This window comes from Oenanthe melanoleuca, chromosome 4 (genome assembly GCF_029582105.1).
Source record: "Oenanthe melanoleuca isolate GR-GAL-2019-014 chromosome 4, OMel1.0, whole genome shotgun sequence".
NCBI classification, from domain to species: Eukaryota; Metazoa; Chordata; class Aves; order Passeriformes; family Muscicapidae; genus Oenanthe; species Oenanthe melanoleuca.
Genome location: NC_079337.1, coordinates 19,114,651 through 19,138,555, shown reverse-complemented (window position 1 = coordinate 19,138,555; position 23,905 = coordinate 19,114,651). Strand labels below are relative to the sequence as shown.

General features: G+C 38.6%; 1 protein-coding gene across 2 annotated transcripts in view; it reads right to left on the bottom strand.

Moving 5' to 3' along the window:
• The window catches only part of PDLIM5 (PDZ and LIM domain 5), a 75,552-nt gene that overhangs the window by 23,757 nt on the left and 27,890 nt on the right, over positions 1–23,905 (bottom strand). For both annotated transcript variants that reach the window (XM_056490453.1, XM_056490454.1), the window contains exon 3: positions 11,873–12,024. In XM_056490453.1, the coding sequence (XP_056346428.1) occupies positions 11,873–12,024 (152 nt within the window). The remainder of the gene's footprint in view (positions 1–11,872; positions 12,025–23,905) is intronic.

Genomic DNA, 23,905 nt, shown 5'->3' with positions numbered 1-23,905 from the left:
TCACAAAAGTGGCTATGAAGTGCCACTTACATGAGACATCTAATGCATCTAATTCTCTTCACCCTAGTTCCATTTCCTGCCAAAGTACCTTCCATATGGTATCTGAGATTTAATATTGATTTTTCTTCTTTTTTCCTTTGTTGTTGTTGTTTAACGACAGTGCTGTTTACCTGAGTTGTGCTGAAACTTGATTTTATCCCAATGTGCCACTTTGAGTCTAGCAGCCCTGCCACAAGTGAAACTTCAATCTGCCCTTGCTCCCACTTGCTCAAACTGCACTAGGAGCTTCCCTCTCCAGGACAGCTCCCTTCAGCCAAGTGTGAAAGATACAAGAATCCCATAACATACTCTCTACATAATTAAGTTATTCAACTTCACTCCTTGATAGGCAGCTCCAAGAGATGAAACACAAAAGTATTAGTTCAGCATGCACTTAATTATCAGGTCATTGGAGCAGTCACTTATGAGTTAAGAAGATTTTGTGGAAAATGACTGACTTGTCCAGTCATCACCTTCCTTCCAAGACTTGGAAAGGAGATAACTGGCAAGGCTTTTGGTCAATCGTCTCCAAGATCAGTATTGACAACAGGCACACTTAAAAATTTCAGTACTTGAGAGGCCATGAGCGGAAAATATTACACTTTTCTGTACTTGCACAACCTGTTATACATTATATTTAGCCCAGTACGTGTATTTTAGTGACTCCATGTGTCACTGAGGCTTATAGTCTGCTCATGTGAAGGGGCTTTGTATGTAAAGGAAAAATAATCTGTTAGCAATCAAGCAGCATTAGTTACCTCTGAAGTCACTGTCCTCATTAAAACTTTGGCTTCCTAAACTCTGTAATACATTTTAAGAATGTATACTACATTCCATTTCTTGCATAGAAGCTTAGGAGCTAAAAGGGGTACTATATAGTCAATAGGACTGACTATGCTAGGTTTGGTTGTTTTCCCTCCAAAAGACATTGTGTGTTAAAAAGTCCTTTCCCCCCTACAATGAAACTCACATTACTTCTATAATCCATTCCTTTTTGCCAAGATGGTCTCTCTTACAGAGCAGTATCCAGTCACAGGTTACAGAACACCAGATTAGGCCAAAGAAGCAACCCTCCCCAAAATAACTGCCACTCAGAAAAATCCATTTAACTGTTTGGTAAAGACTATTTCAAACAGAAAGCAACATCAAAAGTCAGCTTCAAACCAGTCTCAGCTGCTGACATAGATTCCATAACGTGTGTGTCTCAGACAACAGCTTATAACCTTTCACTGCACATTTATTTTATTTTGGAAGATTTTGTCCTCAGCCACACCCACATAAAAATGACATCAAATTTTCACGGGGCTTTGTTGTTTGTTTTGTTGGGGTTTTCCAAGTTATACTCAAATTGTATCTTGGCAAGAGTTAGAAATGTGAGGAAATTGAGACTTGCCAAAACCGTGGGAGAAAATACTCAGCAGACATCATAAACTTAGACGTTCAAGGCATTAAGAATATCAAAGATTCCAAAATATGAAAGGATATAAATCTGTTGTAAATTTAAATGTAAGAGAGATTGAAATGATTTGCAGATTTCATGTTAACAGACAAACTCTTCTCAGCTAAAACAACCACAGGAATGCTGGAAAAAAGCTAAAGCTTAACATGCACCAATGTTTTACAAAGTAAGAGCCAAACCCTGTTACCATCAAGTGTAATTAAGCCTAAACCAAGAAAATATTCAAGAACAAGAAAAATTTACTCTATTTATAAGATAAGTAGATATCACTAAGTAAAAACAAACAAATCAATCCAGGTTCAGTTCTGGTTCAAGTGGTCACAAGTCTCTCACTGTATTTATGAGTTTCCTTTTTGAGAATCTAAGCAAGTGAGGAAAATTGCCCAGATTTTTAAGTGGACAAATTATTACCTAAAGTGTTCTTGAGATATTTCAGTGACTTTTTTTTCATTGCATTTCTATAAATTTTCTGCTACTTGTTTTGTTGGTAAATTCCCATGGGCCAGAAGTTTTTGTCATCTCTTAACCTTGCAGAAGAGATCTCATTCAGTGCAATGATCCAACCCTAACATCACTGAGCCGCAGATGTGCCACTTCTGCTAAAAGTTATGCGGTCGCTACTTGAAAGATCTCTAATTCTTTGAAACATAATATTCTTACTGACAATTGCTTCCCTGCTTCTCTTGTCCTAGCATCCCAATTCCCCCTTCTTAGAGCTCCCTGAAACTGGAAGGAACATTTCCGTTGTATTGATTAGTTGCCTTGGGGCTGGGGAGAGCAAGGATCTGACATCTCCCGCAGCAGCCAGTGGTGTCAGGTCACATGCAAGACAGAGGAGCATTGTGCCACAAACACCAAACAAACACATCAGGTTAAAAGGGCAGTTCACAATTTTTATGAAGTTGAGATAGGGTCTCTAAAACAATCTTACTCATCACAGGAAGGAAGAGAAAGTTTCCTTTCTGAGCATTTTTTGGGCAGAGGCTCCAACACAGGACTCCACCAGCAGCACTGTGAGGTCAGGAGGAAATTATGTCCTCTGGGCCTCTGCCCCAGCAGGGAGCCAAAGTCCTTTCAAGGCCAGAAATTGCTGCATCTCCGTGAATGAAAGAATGTGCACAAGACCAACTGAAAAGACAAAGGACCTTTTTTTTTTTTTTGTACTGGTGGGAATAAGGATTCCGCTGTGACTAAACTGAAGTGTCAGATGATTTCCTGTCTGAAGTCTCAAACCACAAAGATGACAAAGGATTATATCTGGTGCAGACCCTGTCAAAAGCAGAGGGAGTGAACAGAAATAAGTAAAGAACACTGTCTTACTTTCTGCCTGAACAACTCACTGTGGATGAGGTAAAAGTGGGGATTCCTCCAACTTTGATGCACAGGGTAAGTGCAATTGGGGGAAAAAAAAAAAAAAAAAAAAAAAATCAGTGTGAGAAAGTATTTTTTATTTACATACAGCAAAAACACCTTGATGTTGTTAGCCTGTCTGGGATGAGAGTTATGTTGATAGACACATGAAACAACGCCTATAAGACCCCAGATTAATTATTAGTTACAAGTGTTTATGGTAATCAAACCCACATGTCTTGTGTAAGTGCCCAGGTTCTCACCATGCAGGCGTTCCAAGGCATGGATTAGTTCTCACTCCCCCCTCACCCTGAGTCATCAGAAAGCAGCCACAGCAGGACTGGATACCAGACCAGCAGGTTCACCAATACAATACACAGACAAAGCAGTCCATGAGGTTTTTAATTCTCCTGTTATTTTTCAGGCTGAGTGCTCAGTCCAGAACACATCCACTGAAACACATCCCATTCAGTGGCAGGCCAAAACACACCCCACCGGAAAATGTGAGGCAGTGGGGATGTGAAAAAAGCAAAACACACCAATTTACACACAGCTCTTTGCTATTCAATCACCAGGCAAAGCTGGATTGCACTTCTAATACTGAACTGACTGCAGCATCAGAAGATGAAAATCTCAGGTCTATTTTACTGGGCTATGGAACTCTACAGTGTTTCATCAGAACACTCAGGTGCACACCTTTCCTCTAGTTTTATTTCTTTGGGAAACTTTACTTTGGGAAATGAAACCTGTGTGCATTCCAAAACCAAAATATTATTTAACAGTTGAAAGTAGATCTACATCATCAATAAAATCTAAAAAGAACTGCAACAGGCAGTGTTTGCCTACAGGGCTCTTAACAAGAGAATATTTGAGGGAAGAACACAAACTTTATTTCATAAGGAACTAAGCAAAAATGGCTGGTAATAGTCATGCCAAATATATCATCATGATATTTTATTTTTCTTAGCATTCTTTACTGAAGCTGAAGCCCTCAGAGCCTTGATGGCTATCAAGTAAGATCAGATGTGACTATGTGAAAGGCAGATAAAGGTTATCTGCTTAAGAGGAAATGCCTAGTTTTAGGAAATCAAACATTAAAGCCCAGCCAAGTCTGCTGCAAAAGCAGAAATGGAACTAAAAATTTAAAACCTATGCTTAACCACTACATCAGTTCTGACAAATAAAAACTCACCTGATATAGTAGGATCAGTAATGGAAAACATTTTGCATATAATATAGCATTTTAAAATAGCTGTAATCAGCTGCTGCCTGCAACAGGAAATATTACTACAGGAACAAAAAATGTTTTTCTACATTATGCTGCAGTGCTTATGCGATATTGGTGACTGTCACCATGAATACCATGAAAGTCCATTAGAAAATAAGGAAATGAAAGCCAGAATTGCATCAAAGGCCTCCTGGAGAATAGTACTTCATTAAAATCACTTCAAATGAAACAAAATATAACAAAAACCTAAGAACATCACTTTTCTGATGGTTTTCTGTAACTCATTAAAGAAAAAAAATAAACCTGCACTCCCCCCTGGGGATTATTTATAAATGGGAGGAAAGCAGTAACCCAAAGAGCTTCCTGAAACACAGCTATGAACCTTTTCCTCAGAAAAACTAAAAAGCAGGACTTAGCCAGGAAATCACACTAAGAGCAAACAACATTGGTTTCCTATCAGTCTGCAAAACCTGACTATCCCATAGCTCCATTTCTGCCCTTCTCTAAAATAAACCCAAATTGAACCCCAGACCAATGCCCCTTCCTCCTCATCCCCAGAAATCAACACGCCTTTCAGCATCTCCTGTGCGATGAGATATTGAAAAGTAAAAAGTGCCTGGATTGTACTTATACTGCAACAACAGCCCTTGACAACAGTGGCATAGCCCAAAGCACCTGGCATACAATTACCACAGAAAGGTTGACTTAACATTGCACTGTCAGTGGAGATTCCTTTCCCCTCATGTATGGAGCTGGCATTTGTACTTCTTAAGCAGAAGCTTTATTGTACATCACAGAGATATTGATAGTCAGCAAAATTAACTCCTGTGGTTTTCAAGAGAGATTTTCAGATTTCCATAATGAAGGTTAGTTGAGCTGTGTTCCTACATTCCTAAAATACATATATTTAATGTTTGGGAAATATACTCAATCTATTCCTTAGAAGCATCTGTTACTAAAGATCTCTTTAATATGGGGGTGTTTGAGCACATACCTCACATTGTGCTTCCACCCTTCAACAGCAATGAGAAGGCTTTGCAACATGCAGAATATAAAGTAACTTAAAACTAACTTAAAGGGAGTTTGCAAGCTGGAAAATGCTGTTAAAGAACAGTCAGACTCGTAGTAACACTAGTCATGACCTCACTCAGCCTAGATGTTTTCTGTATTAAATTTCAGCTTGCAAATGTTATTTCTTGCTTACAGCAAGAGCATATGAACTGAACAATGTGGAGTTCATTAAGCAATTTCCTGCTGTCCACAAAGATACTCCTCAATTCAGTTTTTCTCTTTTTAATTCTGTAAGACAGGAGAAAGCTATTGGTATTTCAGAAAGTTATTCTAAATCACAAGCAGTCATTCACCATTATCATGTCTTTCATCCATTAGGCAGAGCAGTGCAAACCTGTCCTCACCTTGCATAATGAGGCACACTGTCCATCTAGCACAAGCCAAGATCAAGTGAGATTATCTAATTTCCAGATACTTCCTACTGAATTACACCATTTCAGGAAAAACATATGTGAATAAACCTTCATTGTTCCTGTCTTCACAAACAGAAATCAATTGTGTCAGATCTAAACCAGAATACAGAATTATTTTAGTTTTATAATAGAGTGAAAATAAGCTTCTAAACTACTGTACACCTAATCACCAAGCCAAAGCTATTACTTTTCTAATTATCTGCTTGTGTAAAGCCATCTTTAAAACTCATGGTTTTTGCACTGTATTTTTTCTTTAACAATTTAATCTTTGTTTTCTAAAAGCATCATTATACATCAGTGCTTTAATCCCTATAGCAGAACTATAATGGAAGGTAAGTATTTTCATATTGATCTTAAATATAGGAATTAAAGAATGCAGTCTACAAAATAACATGTGATAAGCACTTATTTTTAGGCTAATCCAAACATATCTGAAAGATATGCAGGCTTTTGGGCTTGAAAACAAACATCAATAGGGTCAGTAAAGCTACTCAAAAAACTACAAAAAGAACTCCAACTTTACTTCTGTCTGAGAACAAGCAGTATTTTTAAGAAACTAAGAGACAAATTCAGAATTACTTTTTGCTGTGTTTGTCAGACATCTCTGCTATGCAATAGTTTGTATAAAGCAATGGCACAGGTGTTTCTCAGTGGTTAAGGCAAAAAAGCAAGATTACCAGTTAAGGTACTTTAGTCACCACTTCATCCACTGCAAACAGATGGGAACGTCTAAGATCCAACACTGTCTTCCCTCCATTTTCATGAGGGTCTCTCAGGTGCAAACCTCCACCACAAATACTCACTACAAATAGTGATGCCCCAATTTATCTCCTTCCCAACTCTTTATCAGGTTCTGCTGATTATAATATGAGCTACTCTCCCAGGCAACCTGACCAACCTTTATTCCATCAAGGACTTGGAGTACAAGGGTAGGAATTTGAAAATTTATCCCAAATTGAACTTACAGGCTCTCAGTTTGTGAGAGACATTTTCTTGATGATGGCCTCTTCGTTTTCACACTAAAGAAGGTGATGTTTTTAAATATCCCCCTAATCTGACTACCCTTGGTTCAACCCACCATGATACAGTTATGCAGACAAAACTTCAAAAATAAATGGCTGCAATTGCTGCAACTCAGAGGTGATATTTTGCATTTCCCCGGTGGCAAACAAACTAAAAATAAAATGAAAAAAAAAAAAGCAACACATTAAATGTTTCTTCTTTAACTCCCTTTGATTGATTTTCAACTTCCTGAGGTGGTATTAACTGTATGTGAGCCAGAGGGGAATGTACCTGAAATTAGAAGTGAAAAAACATCTTTAAACTTAAATTTGAAGGAAATATTTTAACTTCAGTAAAGAGCAATCTGCCTTTGGCACTTGCCATTGTCCTCTATCTATATTTACTACTGTATTTATGTTCCCATGGTACTGCAGCAGCCTGAAGAAACTGCACAGCCTTTACAAATCTTTGGTAGCTCTAAAGATTCCCAGTAAAACTCTAAGGTACACAACGTGAGAAAGACTGCTATTACTGTTGCTTAACTTGCCCTCAGTCCCACCCATTTTCCTGGCAGATGCGTAGGTATCATCTTGTACAAGTCACTGAACTCTGTTTTTTACCCTGCAACCTTCCATTTTCATCCCAGCAACTCTCCTTTGAACTTCCAAGCAAAGTTGGGAGAAAAATAAGACTTCAGAATGCATTCTTATCATAGTTTTCTTCAAGCTCATCCATATATGGTTTAAGGAAACAAAATACCCACCCAAGGAACCTATGACTCATAGAACTGAAACATGAGTTTTAACCATCATCTAAAGTGAAGCCTGTAAATTAAACAAAAAATAGTAAGAAAAAAAGCATACTAAGCTAGTCTTACTGCTGAAAACCCTTTCCAGATCAGTTAACTTGAAAAATTATCTCAGAAAATAGAATTCAATTCATCTATAACATTTTTTCCTTGTTACCCTATCTTAAATCATGAGAATTTCAGCTGCTCTTAAGCTAAAAGCCTAGACTTCGTGCTTCCTGAAAGACAAACCAAAAAGGTAAGAGAGGACAGTACGATAAAGATTCATACTCAGGCAGGCAGCTAAAACAAATGTCATGGCTTTTGAGTTTACCAACTGCAGAACTCAGCCCTATGGTTCATCTAAATTTTGTCTCTAAGTCCTGTAGGACATCAAAAATACCCAGGAGATCTCAGCCTCACCAATGACACTCTGAGAACCCTATGCTTTAAAAAGGTTTAGGGGAAAAAAACCCAACAAACCCAGGGCCATCAATGAAATTCATCTATTGCTTTGTAGAAGCTGCGCTCCTCTTCCACTGAAGAGCTGGAATCAGAACTGCAGTAACTGCTCACTGCCAGCTTACTGCACTCAGAAAACTTTTTCACTCAAAAGAAAAAGCACTGCAATATAGCAAGAGAGGAGTAAACAACCTGGAGAAACCTCCTTTTGCTTCCCAAGCCAAGCAATCTCAATGCCTTTTGTCCTAAATTAGTAAATTCATAGACAGAGTGAAAGAAATTCCTTTACAAATCAAACTATACCTGTGCGTATCTGTTTTACTAAATAGAAAGGTAAATATGTTCTCTATCATTATAAGAAAAACAGAGCTGAAGACTTTCCATCTTTTCTGTTTTACTTTTATCTCTGTATTGCTGACACTTCTCCCAGAAGTTTCACAGGTATCATGATCTCATTTGTCTGTAGAAATCCACAATTCTTTATCCTTCTCACTCACAAAGAATCATTAAGGCAAATGTCTGCAGAAACGGTCCCCAGAAATAATATTTTAAAAATAGGTGGTGGCTTTTAGCTGTTCAGCAGCTTAGAGATTTATTTATAAAAGTCCATGCTCAGTTACTGAACTTGAAAATATATCCAAAGCTCAAGCATCTGGTTTCCATCTGTCCTCATGGGAAACTGGAACGGCTTTAGATGAAATTAAAATATTGGGGTGCAAAAGAGCAAGATCTCAGGGAAGGATGAATAGAAACAAAAATTGGACGGTGGAGGAGATCTATCAAGAAGCTAAAATCACAAGTTACAAAATAAAAAGAACAGAAGAAAAAGACAGTCCATATTTTTCAGTCACATAATATGAACAATGACCAAATAACACATCTACATTCAAATTTCATTTCAGAACTGGAAAAAATATATAACTTTTATGCTAAACAATGAGACTTGTTTACAGAAATTATTGATTTTAAAGCCATACACCTGAAAATACTTGCCAACACATGCTAATGTTAAGCACCTACTACTGCACATGGGGCTGGCAAAGCACAATTTTTTCCATTTCCATTTGAGCAACCTCTAAGCAAAGTAGACTAGTAATTGCGGCAGCTGCACCTCCAGTTCCTTTCCAGGGCACACAAAAAACAAAGCTGAGATATTGCCTCATGCAGAACAAAGGGAAGCTTTTATCTGCCCTTCAAACATCTTGCCAACATTCAATTACAATTTACAAAACATCTAAACTGGTTTTCCACAAGGGCTACATGCATATCCTACCTACATAAATATACTTTTACTGTAAGTAAAAGTTTTGAAGGCAGTAGTTTAAGTATCACTTCCAACCTCCCAGACAAGCTACTTCTTGCCCCCTGTTTAATTTCTCTTAATTTTATTTTTTCTACTTTGCACATGAAGAAGAGAGGAAGCCAAGTGAAAACCTAAATATGTTAACTATCAAGTTAAAATATTTATAATAAGGAATCTGATAATAAAGAATTTCTTCTCTTCCCTTTGCCAAGACTAAAGAAATTTCCTTTGCAGCTTTTAAAAGGTGAAGTGTTGCCATGCCCTGACCACTGTGCAAGCTAGGGTGCTGGAGTACATCCTCAAAGTAACACTCCTAACTATTGTGTTCTTTTAAGCAGCAGCAAACCAGGGAAGAATCTAAGAATTGATGGACTCTCAAAACTAACCTCAACATCCTTGCATTGTAGTTCAAATTATCAGCAGACTGTGTGAAAGTAGATAAAATCTCAGAAGTGTAAAAACAAAAGATAAATAAAAAGCAGTAATAGCAAAATAAAATACATCTTAGATTTTCCTATTCCATGGCACCAACCCATATTTTGAAGGCCAGCTTTGCTTCACATTGACAGTATCTCCTTAATCTTGCATGTGAACAGTAACAGCTTAAAATATTTTATTTATTTCTGTTTCATTTTGGGAGAAAAGACAAGAAGAGAAGAATATAATTATGGAGAACACTCAAAATTAAAATGGCTTATCTTTCCACCCTGTTTATACTCTCAAGCTCCCTTCCCCCATGGGCAGCCAGCATCTCCAGTTAGCATGAGTCAGTCTGACTTCAAGAAGCATCTTCTTCCAGGCAATAGAGAACAAATAAAAAACCAAAGCAGATCTGTTAAACAGCAGGGCAAGGAAATTTTCATGGGCAGAGGAACCAGGAGAACACTGTCTACACCTTTGGTTTCTTGGGATACAGGCAGAATTCAAAACAGATAAGACCATGAGACTGCAAAGCAACAGAGCCACAAGACAGGACATCTGCTGCATCCCCAGATGCCAAGACTAAGGCTATTCCTTTGATCTCTCAGTCTGAGCCTGACTTAGTCTTCAGCTGTCAGGTAGCCAACAGTGGTGAGTCAGATGCTACACTAGGTATGAAGGGTGAGAACAGCAGGGGATCAGGCCATCTCATGATTAATTTAATTTTCAAACCAGAAGCAGCCTCAGACAAGTTATTACCTGACTGGGACACACCTGCCATTACTTTCCTATATCTGATATTAACCCTGCCCATTCAATTATGGTGACAGGAGAAAGTGGGACAACCCATCGGCCTGCTGCAGTGACTCAGTGGGTCCTGGAAAGTGCACTTTTAAGTGACCTGCTGCTTTCCTTGGGAGTCAGAAAAGCAAATGACACTAGATATAACATGTAGTTCGTATAATGAGCTGGTATAATGCCTGTCTTTCACCAAGACACTTCTAATGCCACCTTTACACGTTTCATTCAGGGAGATGCCCTAGGCATGAACCACAGCACAAGACACTCCTTCCTTCAGATTGAGCAAAGGGAATCCCTTAGTCAGGGTAGCTAAGGACCAAAGCACAGGACAGCAAGACACAGGACAACAAGAAACAACAAGCAGGGCTGAACTGCAGCCTCTTACAGAAGAAAGCACTCATACAATCATTCAAATACACGTCACTTAGGGCTGGGAACAAGCATCACCACTCTGGAGATGGAAGTTTGTCAGATATGCAACCTCATCATCTCTTTTTATTTTAATATCAATTAACTCTCAGAAAGACAGAGTCCTTTCATTAAGGGAAGGATAATTTGCCATAAAAAGCAATCAATAACTGGTGAAGAGATATGTTATGGACCTCAACCAGTGCTCATCATGGAACTCTGCACAGCTGAAGGCAGGCACGAACAAAAATCCTGGCATACAACTGCTGCTGTTTTCTTTGAAAACAAGAAGAGATGCTTTTTCCTATGTGATAGATTCAGAGGTCAATCTTCTCCAATATGTTCACTCACATCATTGAATCAAAATAGCAGTTGTCTAGCAAAAAACAATATTTAGCCTTGGGAGGCTTTGGAGAATTGAAGGAATTTATTGCTTGCGCTGCTGCTTATTCCACTTCAGGTTTAATAACCCACATGTGAGCATCCTGCTCCCTCCCTGTAACAATTCCCAAAACACAACCCCAGGCTATACCAGAGATATGCTGGGATTCAATAAACTCTGTGTTTTAGTAATGAGACTGGGCCAAGGTCTAACTCCTACAGCAGGCATTTCAATTAGCAAGGGGAGGCTGCTGCTTAGTGACACAGTAGTATCACCACGGTGGAAAATCACATGGTGGAAACATCTCCCAGATTCTGTGAAGTATTTTCATCCATTTAACTCAAGGGTTAACTATTTAAATCCATCATTCTGTTAGCCAATAAGAATGGTGCTGTACAACTTGACCCCAAAAAAAACCCGCTCCCAGTCACATGGGGGAGGAGAAAAAAGCATTAATAAGACCTGCTTTTAAACAGATTAATTAAATAAAACTGAAACTCAAAAGGAAGAGGAAATAGAATGGGTGACATAAGGCTGGAAAAAGTCTTTGTCAAGCCACATAATTAACACCTAATAAGTTCTCTAAAATGCTGTAAATCAAGACATATTGCAGGCTGTGGCAGTATATCTTTCAATCACTATCATTTAACTCCATGGACTTTGCCAAATCACTTACACGTTTTTATCCTCCAAACCACTGGTAGGATGATGATCAATTCTCTTTAAATAAATAAAAAGCTGTCTTACCTTTGCAGAGTCATGTTCAAATTGCCTGTACATGCCTTGATCTTGTTTTGTGCTTCTAGATGAGTCATCCCATCCGTGCTTATCCCATCAATGGTGAGAACCACATCACCAATCCCCACATGTGCCTGGGCTGCCTTGCCACCGTCATTAAGCTGAAACATTGCAAGAATGGTAAATGAGAAACTTGGACAGTTTATGTTTACATTGAACACAAAATCACAATATTTTATTCACAGTGCTGTTTCATAGAAAGAAAAAAATGTATCTTTTCTCCTTTGTGAGTCCTGTGTTTCACTCAATAACAGGGAAGTATTACACAGTACAGCCTGTTTTTCATAATCAAACTTCACTTCTACTTTACTGGCCAGAAGCTATGGACATTCACAAAGAGACACAACCAGGGACAGGCACTCGCATTTTCTCACACTCCAAGTTCCAGCCACCTTTCTCTTCACACATGAAATTTTTCTAGCAGAGAAAAGAGAAAGGCTGTAAACCAGCTTTTTTTATGTTAGATTTTCCACTTAAAAATCTATTCCAAGTTCATTTATTTGTCAATGACTGATCATGTGCAGGGAAGACTTAATAGTGAAGCTGACTTTCCCCCAGCTGCAACTACTAGAAAGTCAAAAGTTCAGCATCACAGACAGGATGGTTGCAGGACATTGTTTTGCCTTTCTCTCAGTAGGTTTACAGGCCTCAGTGACCTGCAGTATATTCAAATCAGGATAAAAAGAGCCTCTTGAGAAATCTGACTCTTTGATCAAGGTTACTGCCAAAGTTCAGTTAAGTGCCTTTGGTCCACTTGAATGAAACAATATTGCCACAGAAACCTCTGTAAAGTTCCCATTATTGGCCCCAACTGAACAATAAATCAATCTTTTCATCTGGTGCAACTGAATTTCGACTACCTTCGTTTCCAAGAACAGAAACAGAAATTAAAGCAACACATGGCAAGATCTATGAACCAATTTATATCCCTGGTCCTCAATCTGCTAATCATTTTATAGTGGGCTGAAAAAAATAACCCGGATGGTGTAAATTTCCTCTACGTTTCCAGAAGTACTTCCTATCCTACAGCAGAAATGTTATAGCTGCTGGTGCTGTGCACACAAAACATCATAACTCTGTCCTCTGCCTGCAAGCACGAGTCTGTTCCCTGAAGAAATCACTGCTTTTAGGGAAGTGCTGCAAACAGCAGAATTACTTCATCTTCATTTCCAGAAGTGGAATTGACCTTGAGCCAAAATGGTGCTTCTAACTATGACTTGAGAGCTAGTGGTGTTCAGCCTGGAGAAAAAGAGGCTCAGGGAGCTCTCATTCCTCTCTATAACTGCCTGAAATAAGGGTGTAGTGACATAGAGGTCAGTCTCCTCTCCCAAGTAACAAGTGTCAGGATGAGAGAAAACTCAAGTTGTACTATAGGAGGTTTAGTTTAGATACTAGGAAAAATTTCTTCATGTTAAGCACTGTCAAGCACTGGAACAGACTTTCCCAGGGAAATGGCAGAATCACTATCCCTAGAAGTGCTCAAAATATGTGTGGATAAGGCACCTGAGGACATGGTTTAGGGGTGAACATGGCAGTGCTGATACCCTGACGGTTGGACTTGGTGACCCCTTAAAGGTCTTTTCCAATCTTAACAATTCTATGATTCTATGACTTCTCAAACATAGGCAAAGGAAGGTTTTAATCTCCTTTGTTTTTTAACTGCCCCTGTTTTAGTTCATGCAGTAGGGACCAAGAAGTTCTCGTTCCTTGATACTCTACGTAGTACAGTCACCAGTCTCCACGTTGTTCACTTCAACAGAAGTAGTGAGGTTACATCTTGAAAACTTTTTTGTGGGTAAAGAGATAACAGTACAGGAAATATGAGGGGCTCAGTCTCTGCATTTGTGTAGGGCAAACCTGTGGAAGGTGTCCCATCAGCCTATCCAATATGGTTAGAGCTTTCCTAAAATCCAAGTGACTAGAAATACATGACAGCTGTGACACGTACCAGATGGCATCTTAAGACAAATACTTTAACTGAGAAAAAATATTGTGTAATGTTGCAAGACATACACAAATGCAAAACTCCAAAAATATTACTATTTGACAATATATAGAGTAAACCCAAGAAATTTCACATTCAGTGCGTGAAGCTAAAAAACAACAGAGAAAATTTTCAACAAAATTGGGAAAAATTTCCCATTTGGTGTTAACCTGGTGAAAGAAGAGGCCTGAGATCAAGGAAGACTTGTCATATCTTCAGATTCAAAACAGCAGCCAGGCCCTCAGCATTACGAATCAACATAGCTGTTTTAGTCAGAGTTGAAACCAGAGGGTGATAACAAGGATAAGTTTGCAGAGCAAGGAAGTAAAGTAAGAGGCAAAGGAAAAAGAAGACACCCTGATTTCAAAAAAACTATTTGACTTCCTGATGTCATAAGAATTGCAAAGTTGTATTGTGAATCCTCTTACAAAAAGCTTCAACATAAAAGCCAGAAGTCCTCCAAAACTGGTGTTCATACCCAAATTGTGAGCTAAGAGGCCTGATTACTATAAAACACCAATCATGGAAGCCCACAAGCATATACAAAGCTATGACCAACACAGCTATTTATAGGAAAGCTCCTCAAACCTTTGGGTGAGGGGTGGGACCTGCCATAAACAGATCCCTAAACCGATATGTTATAGCACGCTGACATTTGCCAGCAAGGTCTGGAAAAGGGAAAGGAACGTAAGGGTGCTAAAAGCTAAAGGTCAAATGGATCACTGTGCTTTGTGATTGGACTCCCCTGGTGAAAAAAATTTAGCTTTCTCAGAACGTGCGCAAATGTACAAGATGCTGACATGTTGTAACTGGTGATGAATAAAGAAAAAAACAACCTACACACAGTTCAGGACTAAGACTTCAAAAGCCAGCTTCAGGGTAACTCTTTTCATGTAGGGGAGGGAGGCCTTACCATCCCCAGGAGTGTTAATGAAAACAAATTTATTAATTAAAAAAAAACTTTCTGTTTACTTCTAGTGGCCAACACACAACAACCCACAACCAACCACCTGACTTTCAAGAGGTCATTCTTAAACTGTTGCCTGCGGGGGATGAAACTCTTTGCAAGTGCATGTCGGAGACCGCTGTAAAATCACTTCAGCAAAATCCCAGAATGAAACTTCCTGAAAACAGGTCCTGAGAAGAGTGATGAGTCCCTAGTTATGTCCGTAAGTCCTGTTATACAGACAGAGAATTGAATATGCCTTATAGGTGAGGCTGTCAGAGACCTATCCAAGCAAATTGCTGGACAAGAGTGAGAGAACTGCACAAAGAGGGATGCCAGAGTAGTAATCTCCTTATCTAGACGCAGTGGATAAGACTTCTAAGTAACACCTACTGATTCTGAATAAGAGATCTGACTCACTAAGCAGCAGAGGTGAGATTGATACTTCTAGGAAATCTCAGCCAGAGTGTGAGTGTTCCCTGAAAGCACTGGTCAGCAGCCCTGGCCTCTGAAGCACCTCTACTGAAGTGGAATTGAAGCTACAAGGGCAGTTTTACCACCAGTGCAAGAGGAATATTACCACAAGCACATAAAAATAAACATCTACACTGAACACTGCAGGAGGAATTAGAACATTTGAAATAATTAAGGATCTTTTTCAGATTTTACAACCTGGAAGCCTCAGTTTTGATACTTCTTAGACACTGAACTGTGCATTACCATTACAAACAATGAATTTGTATACATATTAAAGATTACATATGTCAAACTGTGTACATATTTGAACCAAAACTGCACAGATATTCAAAACAAAAAAAAAAATCAAGAGAAAGGAGGCCCATATTACTCAATTTAATTTTTTTCACCTAGATTTTTAAAAAATTCAACAGATATAGAAGACATATTACCATTTGAAGCTTATACATTATCATCACCTACATATTTATCTTACTGCTACTTTTCTACCACTTTTTTTTTTTTTTTTTTTTTGTCCTGCACAAGCGATTTTGTTCTTAAAGTACAAATTTAACCTTCGGAACATTATCCTGCATCATAAAGTCACCCATAAAGTACAGAATTATCAGGAAAAAAAGATGATCCTTAGAACATACCTTTATTAAATGTGCCTGTGTAACCATATGGAATCAATGCAACAGGATGTATATGGCCAAGACTATAGCAATAAAATTACAAAACTGACTATCCAATAATCCAACTGAACTCTAAGCATCACAAATATTCTCAAATCCTTGATGGATCTATTTTAATTCTGCATTTATAGTATGAGTCAGGTTTTTAAAGTCAATCATTAATTAGAGCTACAAAAAAAAGCAGACTTTTTTTCCTTGATGTTACACCACAGACTTGAAAGGTACAAAATTGCCAAACCAGGAATGCTTCCTCCTACTTAATTCTACGCCTCCCTACTCTGCAAAACTCATTTGGAGACTGAAGGGGAGGCAAGCAGGAGAGACATTTCATGACCGGGCACCTGCTGAGGCCACTCACTGCCACAGCCCCGCTGCAGCAATCAGCTACGCGGCCGAAAGCCAACAACCAGCCTGTGCCATCCAGGGATGCCCAGGATGCTTTATAGCAAACACAAGCAAAACCACCCGTCTAATGATAGAATTAAGCTTTGTTTGGCAGAAGAAAAAAATAAAAAAATAAAAAAATAAAAAAATAAAAAAAAAAGAAAAAATTTTTAAAAGACTGTTGTTCTTGAGGTTTTCAACATCAGAATTCCAAAACCGCAGATTGTCCAAAACACGTTCCAAATGGAGACAGAACAAAAGTAAAGAAGTTCTTGCTCCAGGATGGACTTCAAGGTATAAAAAGTCATCTCAGCATAGTTCTACAACTCAGGTTTCAAAATGCGAACAGCCCAAAATACCCTGGAATACAACTGTCTTACTGAGCTAAATTTTAGCCAGCACACTATTTTATTTTGCAATAACCAACAGCTTTTTTACATTTACTATTAAACTTCATTTAGGTATTTTGAAAGAGTCTTTCCATGGCAATTGCATGTGTGCACACATGTGCATCTATCTCTGAATCAGTGTAATCTGCTGCCTAATTAATTTCTATTTAACATATAACCACCTATTTTTCTCTCACATGACTAAGAAGAAAACCTAATAAGCAACTCTTCTTTGAGCTGTCATTATTTTGCTTTTACACAGTAATAAATTAATTACTTCAACTGCAGTTATTCATAGGACAAAGGTCTATTTGACTAGAGATGGAGGCTGCTTTTTATATTTTCCAAACTGTTTGCCCTGAATACATCCTAGCTGCAACCGTGTTGTATGATGGTACATCACAAGGACTTTCCCAAAGAAACTCTGACAGTAAATAATATTCTCCCATTGCACAAACATACTTCAATGTCATCTGCAACTTCCTCTGAGAACATAACTCATTGATCCTGATTTAAAACTCCTTGGGCTAGCTGATATCCCTCCAGATTGATTTTCACCTCTCAAGCATTTGATCTACAGCTGGCTGTAGCAATTCAGTTTGAAGTCATGAATAATCAAAGCACAAAGCAACCAGACAATGATCTTTGTGTCACCACTCCTGCTTCTCTTTTAGTCTATATGTTTCCCTATAATAAATAATTTTTAGTAAGTAAAAAGCCAAAACACAACATACTCATTTAGAGAAAGAACATGACATAATAACTTTACAGAACCACAACATAAGCAAAGGGGCAAACTCTTTCATTAAACTTTGTGTCTTTTCACACCACAAGGCTTTATCTCCTTGCTACAATACACTTTATGCTAATATTTACACTCATTGCCTGTTACTACTTTGTTTATCCCTAGCTTCGTTTCACCTGACCAAAGTATCACCTTGCACTGATAATCAGTATTTTAACAGCAACCTCACAGACATACATAGAGCTCAAAGTAAGATAAAAAGCACCACTTTGGTAAATTAATGAAAGGGAGGAGCAGAAGCTCACTCCAAAATACAAGGGGGAGACACACTAATGCTCTGTAGCAGCACCAGCTCCATCACAAAAATTGCACATCTGACCCGACTCCTGCTCCCCCAGGACCTCACAACCCACAGAGTCTGAGCATGGAACACCCAGGGCAAACACTGACAACCACGAGCACAAATAGGGTAACTGTGCTGCAGTGTGATATAACTAACGGGATGGCTCACCAAAGCCCTTCCTCACCTGCCTCCCTGACGGGAAGGAAGCAAAAACCTACACTCCAGACTCCTGACATGTTTGGGACACTTGAGATCCAGCTTAAAACTTCTGCATGAGAGAGAGGAGAGAAAAAAAAAAGGCATCAGAGCACCTGCTCTTTGTGGCAAATAAGCTTCCTCTGCACTCAATGGAAACTGAGAGCTGTATCGTGTTCCTCAAGCCTTTACTACAGCAATATTATTCGCATAGCCAACAGATTAGCCAGCCAGCTTTGATAGTCGCTTCCAAATCAAGAACATACATGCCAGTTTTAAAGTCCAGATCAAATTTATACAGCTGAGTTATAAGAACCTTAATGCAGGGTTTGCTGTGGAAAGCGCTGAGACAAGCAGCTATAAAAAGGGGTTATGAGACAGCCCTTCAAATAAGCTAAAGCTTTTCCCCAAACAAAGCAAGGATCAAAGTTAGCTTAGGTCAGAAAACTTGTCTGATTACCAGAGTACTTTGCTATGTATCACCAGTAGGAAACCCTGCCCTCACCTCACTCCATATGGCTGTACTCCCACTTGCTACATTTTCATTTCCCTCCTATTTCTCCCAGTAACTTCAAAGGTGTTTTCTGCCTGATTTATAAAGATGTAACCTAAGGCATGCACAGCACAAACATCAAATAATCACTAAGGATACTGCATAAGGAAAAAAGGTGTAAGACAAAGCACAAGCCATTCTTGGTCTGGCTAGGGAGCCCAAGAGCAGGTCCCGTCCCAGTCCTGGTGGTAGGGCTGGGCTAACCTCCTGGCCTGTCCTCCCAGATTCCCCAGGTCTGCTCCATCCCTTTCCCTCCATAATGCAGCTCCATTTGCTGCAATGCAGCAGTGACTTAGCTGAAGTAGACCCAAACCAGCTCATTACAGTCCATGGGGAAATGGGGAGAGCCCACAGGCATTCATCCATTTTGCCAGCAAAGAACCACAAAACCATCTCTCACTTCATTTCATTCTCAGTTCTGACAGCAGTAACCCTGACAACAACATATATTTTAACATGATTGAGCTGTGTAGCCCCATAGTCCCCCATTCAGAAATTATGTCAAAGAAAAACTAACACAGTTTGAGTCTTCCCTTTAAGCAAACATGGCTGAGCATGCCTGTGGGTTCACATTCTAGAAAAAAGACAAATGGTTTCAACACTCTTTTTTCCTTAAAATTTTTCTCTTACTGTATTACAACCTTAAATATTTATCTCTTGTCTTCCACAAAAACAAATAAACAAAAAACCCACTAAATAAAACTAAACTAACTTGGTTTTGGTGCTTTCAATGATGTATTTCATGCACAAATCACTCATTCTATCCATTTTTGCATACACTAAACATAGAGTTACATATCTACAGAGAAGCAAGAGAGGATGTTGGCTACTTAAAACAGGAGAGGCAACAAATAGCTTAAATCGCTCTTACACACAATTGGGTTGATGCAGAAAAGGATCCAAAAATATACATTAGGTTTATGAAGCAGAGTAACTGCACCATGTATAGGCCTTTTGAATATGTGCTCTTTTATTCTACAATCACCTAACACCAAAGAACTGAACTGGAATGCTAGCAGCAGTTCCCAGCCTCCCTCTCTTGCCCCAGAACAGGTTGCTAAGAAGCAGGAACAGTTTCCACATGCCAATGCCAGAAGGATTATTAAGTGGTGCCATCCCTCACTTGTCATGGCTTGACTGATCACAGTTTCTTTTCAGCTCAGCTCTTCTGTGAGCAAGAACCTTTGTTACCTTCCCTTATGACAATCCAATTGCTGCAGGATGTAAGGAAGCAGAAACAATTTCAGAAAAGGTGCCTTCAGCTTTAATTTTTGACAGAACACTACTATCTCATGATTGCTGCAAGTCTGGTAGCAGTTAGTAGAAAGTACAATCCCTGCTTCTGACCTTGCTGGTGTGAAAAGGAAGTAGTAGCTAATTATACATATAGCAATGAATTCTGGTAAAATTAATGTATTTTTTGTAGCTTTAATGTAATGTATTTGTTATGTAGCTTGAAAATTTTATCCAGGTACTAACACACAAATTAATGTGGAAACACCAACTGGAATTCAAAGGATTATTAAAATGAGTGAAAGACACACATCAAAGAGGAATAAAGAAACTATTCTTTAGCTCAAGTTCAAATGTAGCTCTATTGGTATGTAACAAGACTAAGCATCTGGTCTTGCTCTTCCAAGCCTCTAGAAGCATTCAGGAGAACAAAGACATGAAAAGCCATCAAGATAAGATACACAATAACTTCTTGAATAAGAAGATACAAGTAATATTCTGATTTGGAGAAGAAATAACACAATGCCAAAAAGCAAGTTGTCAAAAGGACTAAGGCAAAATAATTCAGACATTGTGACTAGAATCATATTTGCAGGAATTACATGGGTAATTCCGAAAAAACTTTCAAAAAATACTTTTGAAACACTTAAGGGATGGAAAAAAATTTACAGTCATGTGCCAGAATGTCTGAAGATATTTAAGGCCCCATCATCCTTGAAAGAAAGCTTAACTTTCACTAAGCATTCTCTCAAGGAGCTCAGTTGTGTTCTCATGCTGCCAGCATGCCTTAAGTACCCTATTTATTTTAACTGGCTGCCTTCTCTCTGATGATTATTCTTCTGTTCAGAGTTTACAGAACTGATCCAGGTTCCTCCTCCCTGAGAAAACTATATGCCAGTGGGTAAAAAATACTGCCTACTTAATTTCTCAGACAGACAGAAAAAGAAGATGGAATGAAAATGTAGCTAGAAGTACAACACAAACTTTGTATGGCTGCTCTAGCTTTTGGGAGCTGCACGTCTCTCCTCCAGTAGTGGTTAGTTTTCAGGGGGTTTAGGGGTTTTTTGGACAGCCAACACAAATTAACTCCACAAAGCACATGATTTCTTGGGACTGCCTAACAGGCAACACCTTAGGAGCCACTTGATTTGCATCAGAACAAAAGCTTCAAGCCTCTTTCATCTGAAGTAAACATTTTGGAAACATGCTAAGTTTTATTGCTGGGGCTTCCCGAATAAACACAAAGCAAAGCAGAGTTAGTTTTCTCTAACAGAGCTTAAGTGTGAAGTGACAAAAGGGATTGAGCTCAGCTACTTCCAAAGAAATTAATTTCCATCCTGTAAAGGCCATACATATAGCAATGTCTGCAGAGCATAAAATGGTGTATGTCCTCCCTTCCCAGACAGTGTTATGTTTATCTATTACAGATGGTAAAATTAGTTCAACTAACTGAACATCCATCTCCTTAGTACACTTAGTAGCCAAATACGTGTCATCTTGTTTTCATAAGGTTTTTGTGGTCTGTGATTTAGCTCCTCTTAATGGGATATACCTTTTCTGCTTCAAATGTGATGCAATCACCCCATGCTTGCCAGAGCATCCAATTTAGAAATACAAGTAGAACAGTACATTATACTGTGTAATTTAAATATACATTTATTTTTTCTTTTCAGTACCTTTTTCAGGACAAAAATTCTTGTACATGGCAGCAGTGAGAACGAAACACAACTAACGAAGCAATTCTACATATGAAAGCAAAGCAGAGAATTAAGTGGGGAGAGTGAACCAAAAACTGATCTAACAAAAAAAAAAAAAAAAAACAAACAAACAAAAAAAAAAAAAAAAAAAAAAAAAAAAAAAAAAACCAGCCAGTGGCAAGAAAATGCTACTACAAATTGTATCCCTCACGATGTCAGCCATTGCTTCACTTTCCCATAGCCAGAATCCAGGCATGCATAAGAAAGCAGAAAGCAACCTGCTTGCTTCAAAGAACTGAGATAATGTCAAGCTGCACCATATAAGTAAGGAGAAAAGGCAGGCAAGTTCAGACACTGCAAGAATTGGTTATTGGCACAAACCATCTGCCCAGAGAGGACAGCTCACTTAATGCCATCCCAAATGTCACTCTGCAAAAGCTGTACAAGTTCAAGTCGAGGTGGAACCCAGGCCCAGCAATGAGCCACCACACCCACAGAACTAGCAGAAAAGGCTGCAGACTGAGCTGCACTTGTGCCAGCTCTGTTGAGCATGCAGCTCAGCACCCAAAGAGGAAATGCAGAAGAAATGCATCAGAGTGCAGAAACTGCCATGCTACATCAATAGGGGCTTCAAAGGCACTAAGGCTTGTGGCACCTCCCTTTGGTAGCAAGGAAGAAAAAGGCAAATCTTAAACATGTGAAAGGTGACAACTCATTTCAGATAAATAAGCATGTTCTGTGCATGGAAAGTGACAAATAAACCAATCATGGCTAATATGCTTACAGTGCCCAAATCTTCACAAAAAGCATAGTTCTTTATGTGTGTCCATGCAATGGAGAGAGAACTCCTTAGGATTAGTCAAATGCAAGCTTCTCACACAAAGAAATAAAACAAAAATAGTAAGTGCTTGTGGGTATCTTGCCTTTTATACATTAAGGGAATATTATAGCATTCATTTGTTTTAAGCCAGTCACATGTTGGCTAAACCTCAATTATGAAATATGGCAGAAAAGGAGGAAAAGGAGTCCAATAAAAAGCCCTCAGAAAACAAGAAACACATTTTAAAGCAGTTGCATATCATTCAATAAATTCATACAGCTGTTTTTAGCTAAGACACACAAATCTTTATCATAAGCTAATAAAGCTCATGAGAGCATATAACAATTCCAAATTTAATTTTTCATTTTGAAATTACTTACATGTATATAGACACACATGCACAGAATACATTGTTTTAGTTTGCTTGACTTTAAAAATTTCTTTTATGCGATTTTTTTTACAGAGTTCCAGGTGTGGGAGTTTCGTGTATACATTTTTTAATGGATGTAAAACACTGGATATGTTACTACAGACAGTGGTATACATATATATTCCTTAAGAAAATATTTGTCTATAAATATTTTTATACACACCTCTACATAAATAAAAATGCATTTGTCCTCTATCCTAGAGACCTGTGTGAGAAGACCACATGAAAACTATGAGTGTTTTTTTAGGCAGTGTACAACAAAAAGCAGCTGTCCAGAGCAAAGAGGGAGCTATTCAGGAAAAATTTTCTGACTGCAAAATGAAGACTCTCAAGTAAATAAATTTTCCTTACCATTCGATTGCCAAATGCATTACAGACACGCAAGACTAAACATAAACCCACACAAAACCTCCTTACTAAAGCTCCAGAGAGGACAATGCTCGGGTACTTTTGCAGCTGAGAACTTTCTTGCCACTGTATTTTAGCAATCTTCTGAGTTTCGCGGCTGGGAGTTGCACTGTAACTAATTATAGTAACCTGGTTTTTTTCTTCCTTGGTGGAGATCTGAAAGTTACACACACAGCTAAACAATGAATAAAGCTGGTTATCAAACAGCTCTGAAAAAAACAATGAAGAAAACTCAACCCTTCAAATTTACTTCCTGCAACAGTCTACCACTTGCTCTCAGCTGGGCACTGTGCAGTGGAATGTGTCTGACCATTCAAAGTCTTGCAGAGAAATCCTGTAAGCTTAAGCCTGTTACCCACGAGAGCTCTCTGGTGTATTTTCCTTTTTTTTAATTTTTCACTTTCTCTCTCCTCCTCCCCCCCCCATCCCATTTGTATGTATGTAGCCCTACACTACCAAACTGAAATCAGGACATTTCAAAGTTAAAACACAGGAAATTTCATCCCTATTTGAAGCAGAGGTTACAATCACATCTAAGGAAACAAACATGTAAATCATTTAGAGTCTCAAATTTTGCTCTAACATTCTGAAAAAAAAAAGAACCTATATACCCTGGTGGTTACAGGCAAAGCTAGGAAACAACTCCAAGTAAAACAACAAAACACAAAACCACAATATGCATTCATTTGTCCAACTTGATCCAA